Consider the following 20,110-nt stretch of genomic DNA (forward strand, 5'->3'; position numbering starts at 1 on the left):
TTGGAAATTGTGAAATGCTTTTAAAAAGTACTTCGCATCGCCTCTGGTGTAACCCTGAGCCAGGTGCTGTCAAGAGTACGAATGAGGCTCAGACCCCATCCAAGCCCTCCAGGAGTGAGGAAGAAGACTTGTCTCCGCTTGAGAGGAGAGAGGCAGGAACAGGCAGACTCAAGCTGGTCTGAGCTGTGGGCAGGGGAGACATCCTGGAAGAAGCAGCCTATGTGCTCTTCATGAGCCTTTGCTCCTCTCAGGGCTGGAGGTGCTTGCGGTCTCAACTCGGCCTGCAAGCCAGAGGTGTGGGTTCCAGACCCCGCTCTAGTGCCTCTGCACAGAGCTGGGCAAGTGGGCTTCACTTCTCCAAGCCTCAGTTTCCCCATCTGAAAAATAAAACACCTGTGATGATCTAGGAAGGGCGAATGCGTGGCAGGCAAGAAGCTGCAGAAAAGGAGGAGGGGGTGGGCGCCTATGGCAGAGTACCTAGGACAGAAAGAGCCCCTCGGGGCCCTGGGAAGGCCGACAGGTGGGCTTACTTCCTGGAGAGGGGAGATGAGCAAATTAGGGCACAGCCACCTGGAGACAGCACCCTGGGGCCCTGACCTGGCAGGGCCCTGGTCGGCAGAAAAGGGCCATGTGGACCCTGATGGTCCCCCTCACCCTGAGGCGGGTCAAATCCCCAGCAGGCCCTGTGTGCAGGAGCGGGACAGCCTGGAGATGAAGTCACAGCTGGAAGGGGCCGAGCTGGGGCTGCCACTCCAGGGTGGGGCCTGGGGTCATAACCCCGGGAGCATGCAGCCAAGAAGGGAGGATGCCTTCCGTGAGGAAGCCGAGGGGAAAACACACACACACAAACACACACACACACTCACGAGCGCGCGCACACACAGACACATACACACACACACACACACACACACACACACGAACTCATAGAGAGGGAGGGAAGAAAACAAACTCCGGGAGACCAGAGCCGGCCTGGAGTGCGGTCTGGGCGGCCGATTCCTGGGGACCAAGGCCACGTTGCAGGCAGCTCTCGGCCTGGCGGCTCCAAGACCCTGCCCGAGCTTCCCCTCAGAGGCCCAGAGCATGTGGTGCCTGGACATGGGCAGGAAAGGGAAGCCGGGCCTAGGGTGCCGAGGGGCCCACAGCTCTTGGGGAGCACGGACCAAGTCAGGTACCATGAGAGGGGAAACTGAGGCATGGGAGGGCCAGTCGGGGAGGGAGTTAAGTGACTTCTAGACTATGCCCCCACTTCCTGTTTCCTCTGGGGTGGGGCTGAGATTACATGGCGACTGGGGGTGGACTGTAGGGCTGGCATGGGATCCAGGGAGCCGGGATGCAGTACAAGGACCTGGAAGTCTACTCTGAAGGCTGGAGGGGAGAGACGGGGGCAGGAGAGTGGTGGGAAGGGCTGGCAGCCTCCAGGAGAATCAGGGTGCCTAGAGAGTGTCTCAGGTGGGGGAACAAGGAGACCCACAGAGGGGTCCACAGCAGAAGCACCAGGCTGAGTCAGGTGACGGGACTGGGAGATGTGGCGGTAGGATTGGAGGCTGGCCCAGCATTTGTGTTCACGTGCTCCGTGTTTGTGTCAGGCCCTCACTCGGGAGAGGAGAGGAGTGGGGGGATTTTTTTGTCAGGGGAGTGGGGAGGGAAGTAACCTGGGATGTCTTGTGCCGTGGGGTTGCCTGAGCCTGGCAGGGGTAGGTGGGCCTCCTGGGGGTGTATGCGGACCCCATAGTAGGTGTATGGGAGGGGCAAGTGCCAGGAGGGGTCTTCTAGGACCTTCCAAGGAAGAGACAAGGAGGGGGAGGGAGGAGGAAGGAGAGCCAGTCTGGACTCTACCAGCCTCCTCCCCGCCGGGAAGTGCCAGTTGGGATGGGCAGGTTTATCACCCCACATCCCATGTCCTAGGGGACATGGGGGAAGTGAGCCTGGATAGGGCAGAGTGTGTGTGGGGGAAGGGGGACCGCAGCAGGCACGAGGGCTCGTCCTGGCACGATGAGGGAGGAACGCGTGGCTGGGCAGGTCCGGGATGTGGCAAGAGGCAGGAGCTGGGAGCATGCATGGAGGATGGGTGAGGGGTTGAGCAGGGGCCCGAGAAAGGTGGTGGGTTTCCCAGCCTTAGGAAACCAACTCTTCTGCCTTGTTTCCTGGTTAGAGTCAGGCCGGAGGGCTGGGGTGAGCTCCCCAGGGGAATGGGACACCTCCTGGGACAGAGGGTGGCCCTGGCAAATTGGGGAGACAGTACGGTGCCAGATAGGTGTTCTTCACATCATTTTTTAGAAATGCCTTCTGTGGGGAGGAGTCCCGTGCTCATTTTGCCCTAGTCCCCACCATTCCTTCCTGCCTGTTCTCACATGTTTATGAATCTAATTGGCCATGATAGACATCAGAATTTATTTGTGACCCTGCCTTACAGACTCTAGAAATACCTTTTTGGGGGGTCACCATTATTCTCTGAGCCCAAGGGGGCTTCCAAGGTTGGGGGCGGGGGCAAGCTATTTCTCTTCTCCCCAGCCAGGCCCTCAGCATCCTGAGGAAGAAACCTGGGTCTGATCCGCTAAGCCTCCCCGGGTATCTGCTCCAGGGGTCCCTCCAGAATGGAAATGCTCCCTGAAGGGGGAGATTGGACCACAAAGAGTAAACCCCTGACACACAACACCTTCCCAGAAGCTCCTCCTTAGGCTGTCCCCCAAGAACTGAGTCACTGCAACCTCCCCGCTCCCCTATCTCCCCAGCCTCACAGGTATCTGTGGTCAGCAATGGAGGCTTGCTAGTGGTGGTCAGGAGGTCTGACCCCGTGGGACTCTGGGCAACCTGTGCCCTTCGAAGCCCCACTTGGCCCCAGTAGCAATGGGCAGGTTGGAGGAGGCTACGTCTGAGGTGCCCACAGAACTCCAGTTCTGCTTTATTACGGTCTAAAGTCCAAGCAGGGCCCCAGCCCCTCTTCCTGGAGCCTCCTTCTCAGCCAAGCCCCAGACTGCCTCCTCCCCCCTGCCCCCAAAATCCCTTGATCACTGGGCCACAGGGGCCAGCCTCCATCTGCTTGCCTAGTGTCAAGCCACCTCCCCAAACCCAGGTGAGTCAGGGCTGTCTGGAGCACCTGCAGCCCCAGGGACCCTGATGACTGGAGCCTCCGGACCCTCCTCGCACTCCCCAACTTCAAAGAACTCCTAGGGCAAGCCACTCAGGAAAACCACAGGGTGTTTTGTTGAAGAGTTCATTATAATTTTATCAATCAAATTCTTAGAAGAGGAAAAAAGTCTGCTCTCTCCACCCTCCCCCTTCACTGCCCCCCCCACTCTCACTTTCTTCCATTCATAATTTCCTATGATGCACCTCAAACGACTTCCTGGACGGGGATCCCTGCTAAATATAGCTGTTTCTCTCTCTGTCTTACAACACAGGCTCCAGTATATAAATCAGGCAAATTCCCCGTTGAGCATGAACCTCTGAAAACTGCCGGCATCTAAGGTCTCCTCCAAGGCCCTCTGGAGTCCAGCCCATAATGAAGGTCTTGGCGGCAGGTAAATCCACCCGCCCCGCGCCGGCTTCCGCGCCCCACGGAGGGTGCTGCGGCGACTTGGGGCACTTGGCGATCGCGAGCGGGACACCCACTCGCCGAAGACACACGGACACTTGGGGCACCGGTGCAGCCGGCCCGGGCCGCTGGAGGCGCTGGGTGGCGGCCGGGAGCGAGCGCAGGCACATGGTCCCGGCACCGCGCGCTCAGCCCGTCCGGGGGCCGGCAGGTTGGCGGGCGAGGGAGGGGGCCGCCGCAGTCTTCCTCCCGCTCCTCCTCCTCCTCCTCCTCGCTCCTGCCACTCTCCCGTCTGCTCTTCCCGCTCTGCTTTCTCCCGATTCACCCTCCCTCTTTCTTTCTTTCTTTCTTTCTTTCTGTCTTTCCGCTTTCTCTTTTCCAACCGCGTCCCGGGCTGCTCCCAGGGAGGGGCAGCGACCTCCGAGCAGCTTGCAAACTTCGGCCAGGACGGAAGCAGGTGCCGCCTCCATCTGCTAGTGCCTGGAAAGCTGTGGTCTTTGCTAGGTGAGCAGGGGTTGTGGGGGCCCCCCAACCATCCCGGGGTCTCAGTGCTGCCTGGGGATGCTGGGAGGAACAGGGGACCCAGAAGAAGTGAACTTGAGGCTGCCACTGCCCCAACGGGGGAGATCCCAGTGCTCCAGCGCCCCCCTTCACCCCAGCCTCACCGGTTCTCCAGCCTCACTGGTCTGCTGCCCCTAGCTCCTGCTGCTGGGCCACTGGGAGAGGCCCCTGGGAGGGAACCGGAGAGAGTAAAGCAGGGAAGCAGGCTCCCTGGGGGGAGGGGCGACCCAGAACAGGCCCGGACAGCTCCCAGCTCTCCTGTCACCTTTCACTTTCCTTCCTCCTCCGCCCACCTGGCTGCCGGCGACCTTTTCCCTTTTCTCTTTTCTGATTGCACCATTTCCTCTCCCTCCCCAAGGCTCTGAGAGCCTGCAGGACCCCAGGATTCTCCTTGTCCTAACCTGGCGCCTGGGGCAAATGGTAGATAAGAGGGGGGTGGCATGTAGGTCTGGGGGACAGGAAATTCTGAGTGATGATTTGGGGTTAGAGAGGGGGCAGAATTGCAGAATTGGGGTGGAGCTGAGGGTCCTAAATATAAGAATGGCCCCATTGGGAGAAGAGCAATGGAAGAGATGGGGGAGGGTGGCAGAATTTTTGGAGCCAAACCCAGCCTCACCGGTTCTCCAGCCTCACTGGTCTGCTGCCCCTAGCTCCCAGAGGAATTAAGTGACAGGTTTGGGAGGGAGAAGAGTGTCCGAAGAAGATCCGCACCTCCGAACCCCGGGTTCCCATGGGAGCCTGATCTGGGAGCTAATGCCTGCAAAGGACCAGGGGGCATGAAGCAATGCACAAGAATCTGGACCATCCTGTGAGGTGGGAAGATAGGGACCTCTCTGTCCCTTGAGACCTGCTGGGCCTGGGGCATAGTGTCTTCCAGCCTGAGGGGGGCAGGAAGCCTCAGGGTTTTTTTGCCTTCCTGAGGGAAAGGGCTGGATGGTTCCTGTCATGCTGGACCCAGCTCCCAGCAGGTGGGAACAGCTCATGTCCTACCCCCTTCCTCCTCTCAGGAGAGAGAGAAGGAAAAAACAAGGGAGTGGAGAGAAGCAGAGATAGAGATCTGGAGAGAGGGAAGTGGACAGAAACAGATGCAGTGAGACAATGAAAACTAGAAGCAGCCTGGGGAAGACAGAGCTGGAGGTGGAATGGGGGGCATCGGTGTCCCTGCGGAGAAGAGGTGTATCTTCTGCTCCGAGCCCCCTTGCTCATCCCCAGCCACCCTGCTCATGGCTCCTTCCTGCGTGTTCCTAGGAGTTGTGCCCCTGCTGCTGGTTCTGCACTGGAAACACGGAGCAGGGACCCCCCTTCCCATCACCCCAGTCAACGCCACCTGTGCCACCCGCCACCCATGTCACAGCAACCTCATGAACCAGATCAGGAACCAACTGGCGCAGCTCAATGGCAGTGCCAATGCTCTCTTTATTCTCTATGTAAGTACTCCTTCCAGGTCCTGAGGGAGGCGGGGAGGTGTTGCTCCACAGACCTGGGCTGGTGCGGCTGGCCTGGGAAGAGATCGAGTTTGGAGCTGGCAGGAGAGAATGGGGAAAGGGCTTGGTTCAACAACAATCCCCTACCCCCCCCCCCCCACAGCTTCAGGGGCATGGGGGTGCCCCTCCCCCAGCCCAGGCTCGGACTGGAAGCCACTTTTCCAAGGTGCCCAGCTGGGTCTGGGCAGAGCTGAGGGGAGAAGCGGGAAGCTGGGCACTGCTGGTCTAGGCATTCCTCCACCACGTGGAGCAGGAGGCCAATGAGGGACAGAGAGGAAGTGGGGTGACCGGGGAGATGCTGCTGTTGGGAGAGAAAGTGGGCTGTGGGTGTCTGGGGTGCAAAGCCGCCCAGGAAGAAGGCGCATACGGTGGGTGAAAGGGCAAGTGTGTGTGGAACACCCACAGGAGGTGAGACGGGGTGTTTTCCTTTCCGTCCCCATATGATCTTGAGTGAGGGGGACGAGAGTCCCTTGATGCTTCACCACGTGCGTTCACACCATTGATTACTCCGGGCTCTCACGGTGCTCCTGAGATGCCTAGAGGGCGAGTAGCTGGGTCTCTATGCCAGAAGCAGGAAATGGACCCAAGAGCTTGCCCAGAGGCTTGGCGGTAGGGCTGGAACCCTCAACCCTGACCACCCCCAACGTCACCGCCCTCTCCCTCTCTGCTCCTCAGTACACGGCCCAGGGGGAGCCGTTCCCCAACAACCTGGACAAGCTGTGTGGCCCCAATGTGACAGACTTCCCGCCATTCCACGCCAACGGCACAGAGAAGACGCGGCTCGTGGAGCTCTACCGTATCATCGCGTACCTTGGTGCTTCCCTGGGCAACATCACCCGGGACCAGAAGGTCCTCAATCCCAACGCCCTCAGCCTCCACAGCAAGCTGAACGCCACGGCGGACATCCTGCGGGGCCTCCTCAGCAATGTGCTCTGCCGCCTGTGTAACAAGTACCATGTGGCCCACGTGGACGTGGCCTATGGCCCTGACACCTCGGGCAAAGACGTCTTTCAGAAGAAGAAGTTGGGCTGTCAGCTCCTGGGGAAGTATAAGCAGGTCATTGCCGTGGTGGCCCAGGCCTTCTAGATGGGAGGTCTTGAAGCCTGCAGGGAACACCCTGAGATCCTAGGCTCAGGCGGCTCTCAGACTGTGGCCATGGCCCAGAGCATCGCCAGGCCAAATTGGGGATGCCGGCAGACCCCCGAGGGTTCCTGGCCAGTCCACTCCCCTTAGGGTGGGCTGTGATAAAGCCAAGCAGTGCCATTTAGGAGAAGGTCCCTTCCTGTGGGAGACTGCAGCCAGACACCAGGGTGTTGGGCTGGTGAGGGGATTGTGGGCTGGACCTCTGTCCCCACTTGGCCCACTTGGCTAGGGGCTTTGTGAGAAAACTGCACAAGTTGTCCATGGTGACTCTGATTGTGGGGCCCGATGACAGGGGTCAGCCCCACAGAATTACCACCATCGGTGCCTTTGCTGCCCCTTCCGGAGTCTTTGGAAGGTTTGACCGAGCTCAGACAGGCCAGAGGAGCTAGGATCCAGAGGACTCCTTGGGCCCCTATAAGTATAGTGAGTGGAAGAGAGAAAGGGGAGCTCTGGTTTAAGATATTCCTTTTCTTGAGCATGATCGGAGAGCTCAGGCTTAGAGACTGGACTGTGAAACAGAAAGTTCCAGAAAGAGCTCACTGGGATTCAGGCCTTTAGGGAGGCTGAGAGGCTACCTTCAGGCTTGGGAAGGTAGAGAGGTCCTGAGAGCCTTGGCAGGCTCTCCTTCCCTGCAGTCTTTCCTGAAGCCTGGGATAGCCAGGATCTGGTGGTTGGACCTGGAGGTGGGGTTTGGGGAGGTGGGGAGGTGGCAAAGTTAGGTGAAGAGGTTCCGAGGGCACCCAGAGTCTTCTTTCTGGGCCGGGGTCTATAAGGGATGGGAAGGGATGGGAAGAACTGGGTAGTTCAGGGTGGCAGCTCACATCCGGGACCCCTGGAGGTCCCGTGAGGTCACACAAAGGTACTTGATGGGGACTAGAGGCCATCTCTGGTTCCTAGAACAAGGGGACAGCAGAACCTGAGGTCAGGGTCTTAGTAAGCCTGAGAGCCAAGAGTGCTGTGTGTCTGACCCAGCACGATTGTCTATTTATTATGATGCCCTATTTATATTAACTTATTGGTGCTTTAAATGGCAAAGTAAGTTTCCCTTTCCCTGCTTCCTACTCAACAGAAATAATACGATGTCTCATAGAAGAGCCAGGGCCCAGCCTTCACAGGGACTGGTCCTGAAGTCAAAGATGTTACAAGTAGAAGAAGCCTTACGGGTGAAGCTCAGAAGAGAGTCAGGATTGGAGAGAACTGGTCACCTGGGTGGGGGACAGGGGACCCGCCTCCATACCCCATCCCAACCGTGGCCTGATTTGGGGATATCAAGATCCTGGGTTCATGGCAGGCTGGGCGGGCTTGTGGAGTGATGGCCTGGGGGCCTTCTCCTGGGGCCGCCATCTTGCTTGGCTCCAGGGGGCTCACTCAACACTGTGTTTTCTGGCAGTTCCTTGGAATTGTGCTGTGAGGGGTAACATTCGCGGCTAAGAGGGTGCCCAGGAACCCTGGGTAAGGCAGTCCTGGCGGCCCGCTCTGCTGCTGTTTCCTTGTTCCCATGCTGTCTCTAGACCAGCAAGGGGCTCTGGAACCGTCCTGAGCCAGCATCCAACATGCTTGCACACAGTGGGGAAGCTCCTGCTCGGGTGGGCCAAACACCCACAAAGGGCCAGAGGGCCTGGCTGGACCTCTGGGAAGCTGAAGCAGTGCAGGGAGGAGCTCCCTGCTCTGGAGAGGAGGATAGGGAGGCCCTGGGCCCAGGACCAGGAAGCTGTGGTCCCTCCTGCCCCACCTCCCCCCACGCCCCCACCCATGTCTGGGCTCCCAGGCAGGGAACCCGATCCTTTCCTTTGTGCTGGGGCCAGGCAAGTGGAGAAACGCCCTCCAGTCTGGGAGCAAGGGAGGGGGTGCCGAGCTGGAGCAGCTGCTAAGAGGAACATTCTGGCTTCTTCTCAAACCCTGAGCGGGTGGCGGTCCTAGCAGTTCAGCCAATGCTATTATGGTACTTTGCACTCACTTTGCACCTCTCTGTCTTCCCTGAGCACTTTACCCTGGGGGCAGAGGGGCGGGTGGGCAGCCAGCAGGGGTGGGGGCAGGGTGGGGGCAAGGTGGTTTTGTGGCAGGTGGCAGAGGAGACCATGACAGCCACAGGTTTTCTGAGGCTGTCCTAATCTGGGTCACACTCACCCTCATCCGGTGTCTTCGCCTCCTACCTCCTCCCAGCACTTTGCTCCCTTGGTGAACCTGACTCAGAAGGCTTGGGCCAGCTGGATCTTCCATCATCCCGTCCCCTCAAGTATACCAGCTACCGTGCTGAGCCCACCTGGGCAGGGTATGAGGCTCAAGGACCAGGACCAAGGGAATCTCTTCCCCTGGGCCCAACACCACCTCTCTGCCTCGCTCCCACGGCCTCTGCCCTCTCCCTTCCCCACCCCCATCTCCTGCTCTGCTCCTCAATCCCCATCCCATCCCTCACACCCTTTCTAGAACCAGTCCAGCAGACCACTTTGCACAGCAGCCCGAAATTATGGAGCCTTTGTGCGGAAAAAGCTTTGCAGGGCAGGAAGCTGTCCTTTTCCTCATTTTTCATCTGCTGGTATTGACCCACACCTGCATCCTGGGTCAAGAGGAGGGAGGAGGAACAGGCTGTCAGCAGAGGAGGGGGTAGGACAAATAATTTGGCAATTGATGGAGAAAGGAGTATTGGGAACTTTTATTTATTTAAAAAACATTTTAAGCAAAAAAAGCACCACCGGTTTCTTTGCCTCTCCTCCCCCCTTCTCCTTGCCTCCTCCTTGGGGATGCCCCCTGCCCCCTCTTCACAAGGAACCCAGCCCCACCTGGCTGGCTCTCTAGAACAGACGGAGCCTATGGGGTTGGAGGCCAGAATCAAGTGAGAATTTCCCTTCAGATGGTACAGATGTCCCCACTTTTCGGGTCACCCCCACCCTTGCGCCTCGATCCCAGTACCTGGGCATCTCTCCCGTCCACACTGCTAGCCCAATTTTGTCCCTCTGTGTTTCTCTCCTTCCTTTCTACTGGATAGGACTTGGCCTTGAGGGACAAATTCCTCTTTGATGAATGTACCCTGTGGGAATGTTTCATACTGACAGATTATTTTTATTTATTCAATGTCATATTTAAAATATTTATTTTTTATACTGAAGGAATACTTTTTTTTTTTAAGAAAAAAGAGAAATTAATAAAGAATCTGCTCTTGGCAAGCTCTCCAGACTGTACTGATGTGGGGAGACAGGGGCGGGGGGGGGTTGGGACTTTCTCTGTCTTGGACACCCAGTCTAGTGGAGTTCTCCTCGACAAAGGGCAGGGAGGTGGTGGAGGGGGCACTTCCACTGGGCAAGGATGCTGGCATGGGTGGGTGGGGTGGGCAGAACAGGCACAGGTGGAACAAGATGGCTGGGGTTCCAGATCGTGGAGTGCCACCCAGAAAGGCCCCTGCCCCTCCCCTCTCACAATAGCCCCGTGAGTTTCTAAGAGTCATCATCCCCATTTCACAGAGAGGGAAACAGTCTCAGCAATGAAGCCACTTGCCCAGGTCCCACTGGCAGACTGTTTTGGCCCACCCCTTAGCTCCACATTTCATGTTCTTTCTGCAGCATGGAACCCCAGGGATCTAGAAGAGACCAGCTGCCAATTTTCTGTCCTCAGTGGCCCGGTGACTGTCCAAGGGGAGCGAAAGAGCATAGGCATGAATGACCCTGGAGCAGGAAGTCTAAGGGTCCTGTCCAGGATTGTGGCAGATGCTGGCACCAGGACCAAGGCTTTTCTGGGCCTGAGCAGCCCTCCCGCAGTGGACACTGCTGTCCTGTCCCTCTGTTTCCCACCTGGGGGCCCCTTTCCATGCCAACCTTCTTCTCAGCTTCCTGGGACTTCTCCCTTGGGGAATAAGGGAGGTTAGAATGAGATAACCATAGACACAGGGACTCTGGGGTTTGGGTCTGAGGTTCCCCCAGCTGAGATTCATTTGAGGATTTGGACAGTTTTTCTGAGAGTCACCTCCTCACTCACTCATGAATGTTTAGAAGTGTCAGGCCCTGTGTTGGTTTCGAAAGGTGAATAGGATAAAATCTAGGCCTTCTGGAAGCTCACAGGCTACTGGGGACAATGAGTGAGGGCATCCGGGAGGATGTGAGTGATGGAAGAGGCACATAGAAGGTGCCAGAAGCCGAGGTGGAGAGGGCAATCACAACACTGGGCGTCAGCAGGGGCTCAGCCGGTGGTCCTCCCTGCTCTCCATGCAATGAAGGGACTTGCCCCTGACACTTGGGCAACACTGGCCTCACCGGGGAGCTGATCAGGAATGCAGGCGTCCCCCCACCCCCAGACCTACTGAATAGGAATCTGCCTTTTAATGAGATCACAGGGGATTTGTGTGTGCTCATCCAAGTCTAAGAAAAGCCACCCTGCACTCCTTCCATTTTTCACTCCTCCTGAGTCTATGAAGACGCCAAGTGTCAATGGCCAAGGGCAGCACAGGCAGCTGCTTGGGAGGGAGGGGCTGCCTGGTCCCTGGAGCCTGAGCCACAGCTTTCTGGGTCTCTTCCTCCCCAAGTACAGTCAGCGAAGGCCCCTCCCAGCAGGCTGGATCCCGCGGCCAGCCCACACCCCGCCAGCATCACCCTGCTTCCCCTTCGCTCCTGGGAGACAAGGTTGAAGTTGAAACCTTTACTAGGAAACGAGAGGAAAACAAACAGCAAAGCACAACAAGGAGGGAAGTGCCAGGATGGCGGATTCTTGCTGCCATCCTGTGGGGTTGCCTGGGGGGCTGGGCTCCGGGTACCTCTCCCACTTGTGTCTGCTGAGCTCTCTGTTCCTCAGGTGGGGGCAGGTATGTTGTCCCTTGCCAGCCCCCGCCAGAAAGAACAAAGGACGGTTGATCGGTCGTTGCATTACCATCCTGTCCTGATACTTGCGATGGCTAGCAGTTGGTGGGAGGAAGGGATGCCCTGCCCTTGAGGCCTGGGTCCTCAGCGGCTCTGCCACGTGCCATCCTGTGACCCTCCCGGATGAGCTCAGCTCCCTTAGCTGTGAGACCATGAGAGGAACCTGTGATGAATGGTGTTCTGTGTACTTCCCAGGGCTGCCGGAGGGAGCCCGTGAGCAGGGAGATAGAAACACAGCGGTAATCAGAGCCTGGCAGTGCAGATGGAGGAAGGAGAATGAATCTTAGACTCGGTGCTCTCTCTGCAGGGGATGGGGTCCCCCCCCCAGGAATGCAGAAGGCAGGATCTGACCACTCTGAGTCCAGGAGGCCAGCGGGGCAGGCTGATGGGAAAGGGGGCAAGCAAAGTGGATCAACTTTCAGCTGATGGCTCTTCTGACAGTGCTCTGAGACCTAGGCTTGGAGGAGACCTACACAGAGGCGCATCCCGACCTCAGGGATGTGGTGGAGTCCGCAGCCCATTACCCAGCTAAGACGTCTCCCATCCTGACTCTCAGGAGGTCCACACAACAGGGGGACTCCCACCCCAAGAAGATGGATTGTCAACAGCTATCCGGCTGGACACACCACCCCACTGGCTCTATGATGGCCTGGAACTTTAGTTTACAAAATGTTTCCTTACTCATCACTGCATCTTGCCGACCATTTCGGGGATGGGGCTAGACTACTGACTGTTTCCATTTTACAGGTGAAGAAACAGAGGCCTCAGGAGGCTAAGGGACTACCGTGACATCACACAGGTTTTGAGACATGCCCTTCATATTGGCTTATCTTTATGTTCACTATCTATCTATATGTTCACTGGTCAAGACCAGTAAGGGCCTCTATGTGCCAGGCTTTATACCCTAGGAGCCCAAAGATTAGTGGTAGAAGAAAGATTATTTCCCAGGTCACCTCTGCCCTAAATTCAGACTTATGCAATTGGGGAATTCACTTATCCCACGGAACAAACTCTTCCTCTCTCCCTCCTTCCCTCCCTTGCTTCTTTCTTTCTTTCTTTCTTTCTTTCTTTCTTTCTTTCTTTCTTTCTTCCTTCCTTCCTTCCTTCCTTCCTTCCTTTCTTTCTTTCTTTCTTTCTTTCTTTCTTTCTTTTTTTCTTTCTTTCTTTCTTTCTTTCCTTCTTTCTTTCCTTCTTTCTTCCTTTCTCTCTCTTTCTCTCTCTCTCTATTTCGTGCACCTGGTTGGTTCAGTGGGTTAAGCATCTGTCTTCAGCTCAGGTCATGGTCTCAGGGTCCTCATCTTTGGGCTCCCAGCTCAGCAAGGCATCTGTTTGTCTCCCTCACTCTGCCCCTCCCCCCTGCTCCTGCTAGAGGGAGGGAGAGAGTGAGAGAGCATGCAGGAACAGGGGCGAGGGGCAGAAGGAGAGGGTAAAAGAGAATCTCAAGCAGATTCCCCCCTGAGCACAGAGCTTGATCCCAGGACCCTAAATGAGGAGTTGGACACTAAACGGACAGAGACACCCAGGTTCACTTTCAGCAATAAAATTAACATCATAATGGGACTATGATGTATTTATTTATTTATAGTCCTCTTTTTTCTAAACAGCATGCAAAGCAGCTTACAACATAAGGCACCTCATAAAAATACTGATAAAATAGATAAAGAGAATCGATATCAGAGAATATAAAAGCCGAGTGAGAAAGCGAAGAGCATGGAAAGAAAAAAAAATAAATGTTTCAAATCACAAGGGGCCACATAATTACTATGGCTGAACTTCAAAGTTGGCTCTGAGATTCCTGGCAGCTGAAGGAAAAAGGGAGATGTGATCTGTTATGAGTTCTCACACTCAGAAAGGAGGAGGCTTTCTTGAGGCTCGGGGAAAACAGAGCCTACCCTGGGACTGGTTCTGAGGGTGATTTCTCCATTGAGACCCACAGGGGGGGTGGGTGGTAGTCATCATATGACAGGCCTTCCAGCGAGTGGGTTCCTAGGGGGCTTTTTCGGCAGCGGTCTTTGCAAAAACCGTTGCCCAGCATCCAATGCAGCCCAAAGAAAGGGATTCTACAAGAAGCCAGGATGACACAGACGCAAACTGGGGCTTCGGCCCAGCCCAACAGTGGGCTTCTGAGTCCCGAGAGGGCAGCAGGGGCTGGCCGTGCCTCAGAAGCTCCCTCTGTCCCCAGAAATTTGAAGAACATTTTTATGGATGTGTAATAGACCCACGAAATGGACACCTCCCTCCTCCTCCCTCCCGGAAGGTTCTGTGAGCCTGGAGTAATGCCAGGTGGTGGATGAGGGGAAGGTGGGAAAGAGGGCACCATGACAAAGGCAGGGACTTGGGGAGGGGGTGGTCAGTGGGCCTTGAGTCTTGGCCCCTGCCTTGCTCCAAGGCTACTTGGATCCTCCGGCGCTGAGCAGAAAATCTTTTACTGGCCACTGGCTCCTGTGTCCAGGACACTTCCCACGCCCCCTCCTGCCTGAGCAGAACCCAGCTTGAATCTGTCCCTTTGACTTGGGGGAAGCACCGCCCTGCTTTGGCCTTAGTGGAGGGGCCAAATATTTCAATTATGAGGACGTGGTCAAGCCCTGCCCACTGAGGCCTCAGTGACTGGCAGCGGAGAGAGGGTGTCTCTGGGGGGAGAGGTGTGGGGGTGGGGGATGTGATGAGGGAGCCGCAGACAGGGCAAGGGGACAGGAGGCTGAGCGGGGAGTGGGGGGTGGTGGGGGGGGTCGGTTAGCAGAGCAGACAGGCCTACTCTGCTGGCTGAGAACAAAACCACTGCTGGGAGGGAAAATATGTGTGGGGCATTTTTGTAATTCCAAGAGACTTGGTCCAGCTCTTGCCCCGGACGGTCAATGAATCAAAGCCAGGAATGGCTCTACCTGTCAGCAGGCTTTCTCCTGGCTCTGCTCACCCAGGCCCCACCCCTCCACCCTGGCAGGCCAGCTGGAACCCTCCCAGTTCCCCAGAAGGACGGTTGGCTCTTCGAGGAAGAGTGTGTCATAGGCAAAGGGCAGACGCAGGCAGCCTACGGTAGAACTCTTCGCTTCCTCCTCTGCCGGCTCTCCTGGTCCCCTCTTGGAGAGGGGTGTAGCCTACGTCGCCTGCGTCGCCCACTCCAGTGGGTTGAACCGTGGCCCCTGGAAAAAAACATCCTCTTCCTAGTCCCTGGAACCTGCGAATGTGTCCTTATTTGGAAAAAGAATTTTTGCAGATGTAATTAAGTGAAGGACCTCCAGGTGAGATCATCCCAAATGAACTGAGTGAGCCTCAAGTCCAAGGACAGTTGTCTTCTAAGAGACATGCAGAGGGAAGAAGAGAGAAGGAGGCCCCGTGAGGGCAGAGGGAGGGATGCAGAGGGACGCAGCCGGGAGCCAGAGAAAGCCTAAGGCCACAAGACACTGGAAGACGCTGGAGGGGTCCTTTTCTAGAGCCTTGCCAACCCCTGAATTTCACCTCCAGGAGCTAAGAAATTTAGAATCGAGGCCCTACCCGAGACAGGCTGAATTGCAATATGTATTTCAGGGTGATTCTCAGGGGATTCTGTTCCCTTGAGTCTGAGAAGGGCTGACATAGGGAAAGCACCCTGACCAGGGCCGCAGGAGTTCAGACAAGCCTGTGAAATTCTTTGCACCCTGGTGTCCTCACCTGTCACGTGGGCCTCCTACGAACGTTAAGCGGAGTAGTCTAGGTAATGTCTGGCACGTCGGCTGAGTGGCCAGGTAGCACAAGAAAAACCACATCCCCCGCCTCTTCCTTATTGTCCTCAAGGGCCATCCAGTCTCAAGTCATTTCTAGAAATTTCGAAAGCCCCTCTACAATGATGACTCTCCTAAGGAAAACCTCAGGTCTCCTGTAGGCAGCAGAGGAGGTATTGGGGTGCTAGGGGCCTTTCATCTCCCCTCTCCCCCAGCCCCTGGCCCTGGCTGGTGACCTAGCTCCCAGTGCCTCCTCCCCCGGCTCAGCCTGTGGCATCTTTTAGTTGCTTCCCTCCCCCCAGGGACCCCAGGGAGGTCCTGCTTCCCAGCAGCAGTGAACCCCCGAGGGAGGTCCTGGAGGATGGGGAGCCGATTGTGAGGTCAGCCCCACGTCAGCCCCTCTCACTTTCCCTGCCGTGGCTGGGAAGAGGCTGCTGAGCGGGTGCCAGCCACGGAGGAGGTCTGTCCCCTGCTCCCGGGCCAGACCACAGGCAGCCAGGCTGGGCTGCAGCCAGGCCGGGGGGGGGGGGTGTTCTCAGCCCCCAAGCTCCTCTCCGTCTGGCCCTGGGGACCCCTCCCCGACCCCAGATCCCAGCAACCACCCAGGGTTCTTTCAAGCAGGTGAGGTCATTTTCTCCACCAGACCAGCCTGATGCAAAGAAGTTAGCCACCCATGTGGCAGGAGTTTTGCACCCCTGAGTCCCCTGTCCACATCTTCTCCCTGACAGAAGCCCCAGGGCCCCCAATTCCCTCCATTTCATCCCCTCTGAGGGGCCCTCAGAAGTAGGCCCCAAATGCCGATTAGAAGATAGCTGGATGGGCTGAGAGGAAACGGGACAGACAGCTTCCGGGATTACCCTCCAGAGGCCACGTGGGCATGTGCAGACAGGCCCAGAATGGGCCTTCGAACAGGTCTGGGGTGCTCTGGGGCAGAGACAGGTTCCAGAACCTCTGGCTTTAGGCATCGTCTGCGGCCTACAGAGCGCGGCTTCAGGGATTGGGTTCATTCTGTGTTCACAACAAGTTTTATCGGCACTTGGCTAACATAAACCCTTCCTTCTGCTTTTCAGGTTTTCCCAGTGGTATTGTTCTCAAGAACTCGGAATGGTTTTGCCAGAAGTGTAGGGAGATCTGTGGGTCTCTGGAGGGTAGGTGAATACAGGTTTCCCCAGGAGACCCTCAAGGAGATTCAAATCTCTGAATTCGGCAAAAACAGTAGTTCTCAGCCTGAGGCTCTTTCTTTCCAACCCAGCCACGCCCTCTGCTAACTTGGAGATGCATGGCAATGTCTGGAGACATTTTGCGGTGTCATACACAACCAATGGGGGGTGTTATTTACTGGCTTCTAGTGGGTAGAGGCCAGGGGTGCTGCTAATTGTGCCACCACGCACAGGACAGTCCCCTGGCGCCCCCACAAGGAATCACCAGCCCAAGTGTGCCAAGGTTGAGAAGCCCGGGTCAAAACAAAGCCATCAACCAACACAGCATTCCACAGCATCTCATTTGCAAGCAGACAGGCTCCAGCCCCCTAGAAACTGACCAGATCCATGGCTTCCGCTCTTGTTTACATGTGTATATACGGGCACACATGCCCGTATATACACATAAACACGTGTACACACACATGTATAAACACACACACGGGAAGTAACCCAATAGGTCAACAACAGCACAAGTTCATTCCCAGAATTCTTGGGTGCCCCCCGAAAGCTCAGAGAATGAGGGCCCAGGAAGCCTTCATCCTAGCCCAGGCAGGACTCCACCATTGCTGTGTACCCTGGTCACATCACCTCACCTTCTTGAGCACTGGTTTCCACAGAATACAATGAGATCAGTTTAAAAGAGCATGGGTTTTGGAGTCAGACTGCAACCGGGTTTGGATCCTGGCTCTGTCCCTGGCCAGCTATGAAAAGCCTGGATCCTTCCTTTCCTTAAGTCTTCATTTCCTCAGACGTTGTCAGATGGGTACCCCACATCTTACCTTGCAGGGCTGCTGGGAAAACAAAAGGAAGGTGCCCAGCTCTGTGCCACCCACATAATAGGCCACTCCATGAGGGTTCCTTCCCCTGTTCCTTCCCAGGTTTGTGCCAATCCAGAATCTATGCTCAGGTCAGCACACTGGCCCACCAGCCTAGGGTGGAGACAAAATGCAGGACACTGAAATTCTATTTTGATTTGCTAAGTCTGGCCCCCTGCCTGCTTTTGTAAATAAAGCTTTATTGAAACACAGCTACACGCATTCATTTACATATTATCTCTGGCTGCTTTTCATGCTACAGTATTGTCCAGCATCTGCAACAGAGACCTTATGACCTGCAAAGCCTAAAATAGTATCTGACCCTTTACTGAAAAAGTTTGCTGAGCCCTGGTGTATGTCAGGAAATGATTGCTTGCTGTAGGGTGGTGGGGTTGTGTGGCTGGAGCCCACAGAGTAGATCCTTCATTCTCGGGGTGGTGGATAGAGAAGATATTTACAGAAGAAAGTGAGCGCTGTCACCCTGGGAACACAGCCTAGAAGAAAATAGAAAGCACACTGGCTTGGGGGTCTAGGGGCCCAGGTTCTAGGCCTGGCTCTTCACTGACTTCTGAGTGACCTTGGCAGAGTCCTTTCCCTCTCTCTGGGCTGGGTTCTTTCTTGCTTCATTTGTTCAACAAATATATATTAAACTCCTACTGTGGGCTAGATGCCACTGGACATAGGTCTCCATTCTCATGTAGTTTCATTTCAAGGTGGGGAGAGAAATGAGAAACGAGTGGACACACTAGCTGATGTCAGCAGGTTGAGAAAGGCCCTGGAGGAAATACCGGAGCTGGGTGGCCAGGGAAGCAACATTTGAGTGGAGACGTGATGGAGAAGGAGGAGCCTCAGTATCCCCCATCTGGTGCTTCTTGGGGGCTGCCCAGTTTGCCTATGGCAGGAATGAATCATCTCGTGCCAGGGGGTTCTCTTCTAAACCGTCTTGCAAAAGACCCTTAAGAGAGAATCCTCTGGTCCAGACAGGAGGGGCTGCCACCTGGCGGATGCTGAGAGTGAGGGTCTGGGCCCCTGCCTGCTTTTGTAAAGGATGGAGATGGGGAAGGGAGGAAGGTCCTAGTCCTGACCACCGCCAGCAGCAGCTACCTCCCTTCCTGTTTTCCTGCATCCGGTCCTGAGAATGTCTGGTCCTGAGCCCATAGCTGGCTGAGCCAGCCTGACCCAGGGGCCAGACAGGGAACCAGGAAGGCTGTGTTGTGTGGACTTCCTGCAGAGCCCAGCTTAGACCCCTTGTACAGACCGGCAGCCCTGGGCGAAATGGGCCAGACTTCCTCCCAGCCCTGGTCCGTCCCCCTCTAACCTGCCTGACCCTGATGTCCTGGGAAGAAAGAACATGGCTCAGGCCTGCCTGGATGGGAGCCGTGGTAGAGGTTGGCACTGTGACCATCAAGCTCAATTTATAGCCTACCCCTGCTCCCCAAAGCCCCCCAGAATCCCCGGCAACATCATTTTATGTCCTACATCCCCCCTCCACTTAGGGGCTTCCCACTTTTGAGTTCCTTTGTCTGGATCAGATTCATCTGATGGATGAATTGTCAGTGACGATGGTCTGATGTCATGTCAGAGTTTGGTGGCCCAAAGATGACACCACTAGGTCACACATTTACCTTGTAATTGGGATCTTTAGAGCCTTAAGGAGAATGAGTGACAAACTGGAATTTTAGGCACATGGCAAGTTAGTGGAGGGGTGTGGTAAAAGCCCCCTTCGATTACAGGGCAAATAAAAAATAGTCCCTTACAGGTGAATAAGGCTGTAAAGTTTACTAACAAAAAACTCATCTTGCAGGCATGCACTTATTTAATTTCCTAATAATCCTATTGGAGTGGCAGGTCTCATTTTAGACTCTCATTCATGTATTCATTAGGTGCATGGCTCTGTGTTGGGCACTAGATCCTCATAGTGAGAACACAAAACCCCTTTTACATGGAGTCCAGGTGTTTCTGTACTACAGAAGATAACTGTCCCCAAAGGAGGCAGCCGGGAGGAAATGGGGGCTTTTTAGGGAAGTGTTGGGTGTCTCTGCTAGGACCGACCCTAATTCTGCCCTGACTCTTCGCCCGGTGCTCCTTTTTCTGCACCAGCATGGCCCCAGGTGGATTCCACTGCTCTCCATTCTTTTTTTTTTTTTTTTTTTTTAAGATTTTACTAATTTATTTGACAGAGAGAGATCACTGGCAGGCAGAGAGGTAGGCATAGAGAGAGTGAGGGGAAGCAGGCTCCCTGCCGCACTGCTCTCCATTCTTAAGGGAAGTTCATTGATATTCATTGACAAGGATCCTGCATCAATTACTATAATACTGTGTGTCAACCATACCTCAATTAAAAAAAAAAAAAGTTTGGGGTAGACTGGATTAAACAAAATCAAAAAGATGTCTTCAGGGGCAGCTCCATCAGTAGACCATGTCTCTTGACCTTGGGGTTGTGAGTTCAAGCCCCAAACCATGTGTACAGCTTACTTAAAAAAAAAAAAAAAGTCTTCATTGTAGGACTTCTCAGAGCCTTTAAGACTATCAGATGTGGGGTGCCTGGGTGGCTCAGCGGGTTAAGCTTCTGCCCTCAGCTCAGGTCATGATCTCAGCATCCTGGGATGGAGTCCCATATTGGGCTCTCTGCTCAGCAGGGAGTTTGCTCGCACCGCCCCCCCACCGCCGCCCCCTGCCTGCCTCTCTGCCTACTTGTGATCTCTTTCTCTCTCTCAAATAAATAAAAAATCTTTAAAAAAAAAAAAAAAAAAAAGACAGTCAGATGTGGATGGAACAGTGTGTTCATCGACCTTTCAGAACTATATCCATGGACACAGCGTGCA

The 20,110-nt window shown here is 55.4% G+C and overlaps 1 protein-coding gene across 3 annotated transcripts; it reads left to right on the plus strand.

The window, feature by feature from the left end:
• The first annotated feature begins 941 nt into the window (after nt 1-941).
• Nucleotides 942-7,877, plus strand: LIF (LIF interleukin 6 family cytokine). 3 transcript variants are annotated; one of them, XM_032309341.1, is made up of 4 exons: nt 942-1,171; nt 3,405-3,749; nt 5,348-5,526; nt 6,259-7,877. In XM_032309341.1, exons 2-4 carry the CDS (start codon nt 3,506-3,508, stop codon nt 6,667-6,669), a joined length of 834 nt encoding a protein of 277 aa, XP_032165232.1. In that variant the 5' UTR covers nt 942-1,171; nt 3,405-3,505; the 3' UTR covers nt 6,670-7,877. The 3 variants fall into 3 exon arrangements, with proteins under 3 accessions (XP_032165232.1, XP_032165233.1, XP_032165234.1); XM_032309342.1 differs by lacking the exon at nt 942-1,171 and adding an exon at nt 1,895-3,076; XM_032309343.1 differs by lacking the exon at nt 942-1,171 and having other exon boundaries at nt 3,332-3,524.
• Nucleotides 7,878-20,110: the final 12,233 nt, after the last annotated feature.

Source organism: Mustela erminea, chromosome 13 (assembly GCF_009829155.1).
Source record: "Mustela erminea isolate mMusErm1 chromosome 13, mMusErm1.Pri, whole genome shotgun sequence".
In the NCBI taxonomy this organism is placed as follows: Eukaryota; Metazoa; Chordata; class Mammalia; order Carnivora; family Mustelidae; genus Mustela; species Mustela erminea.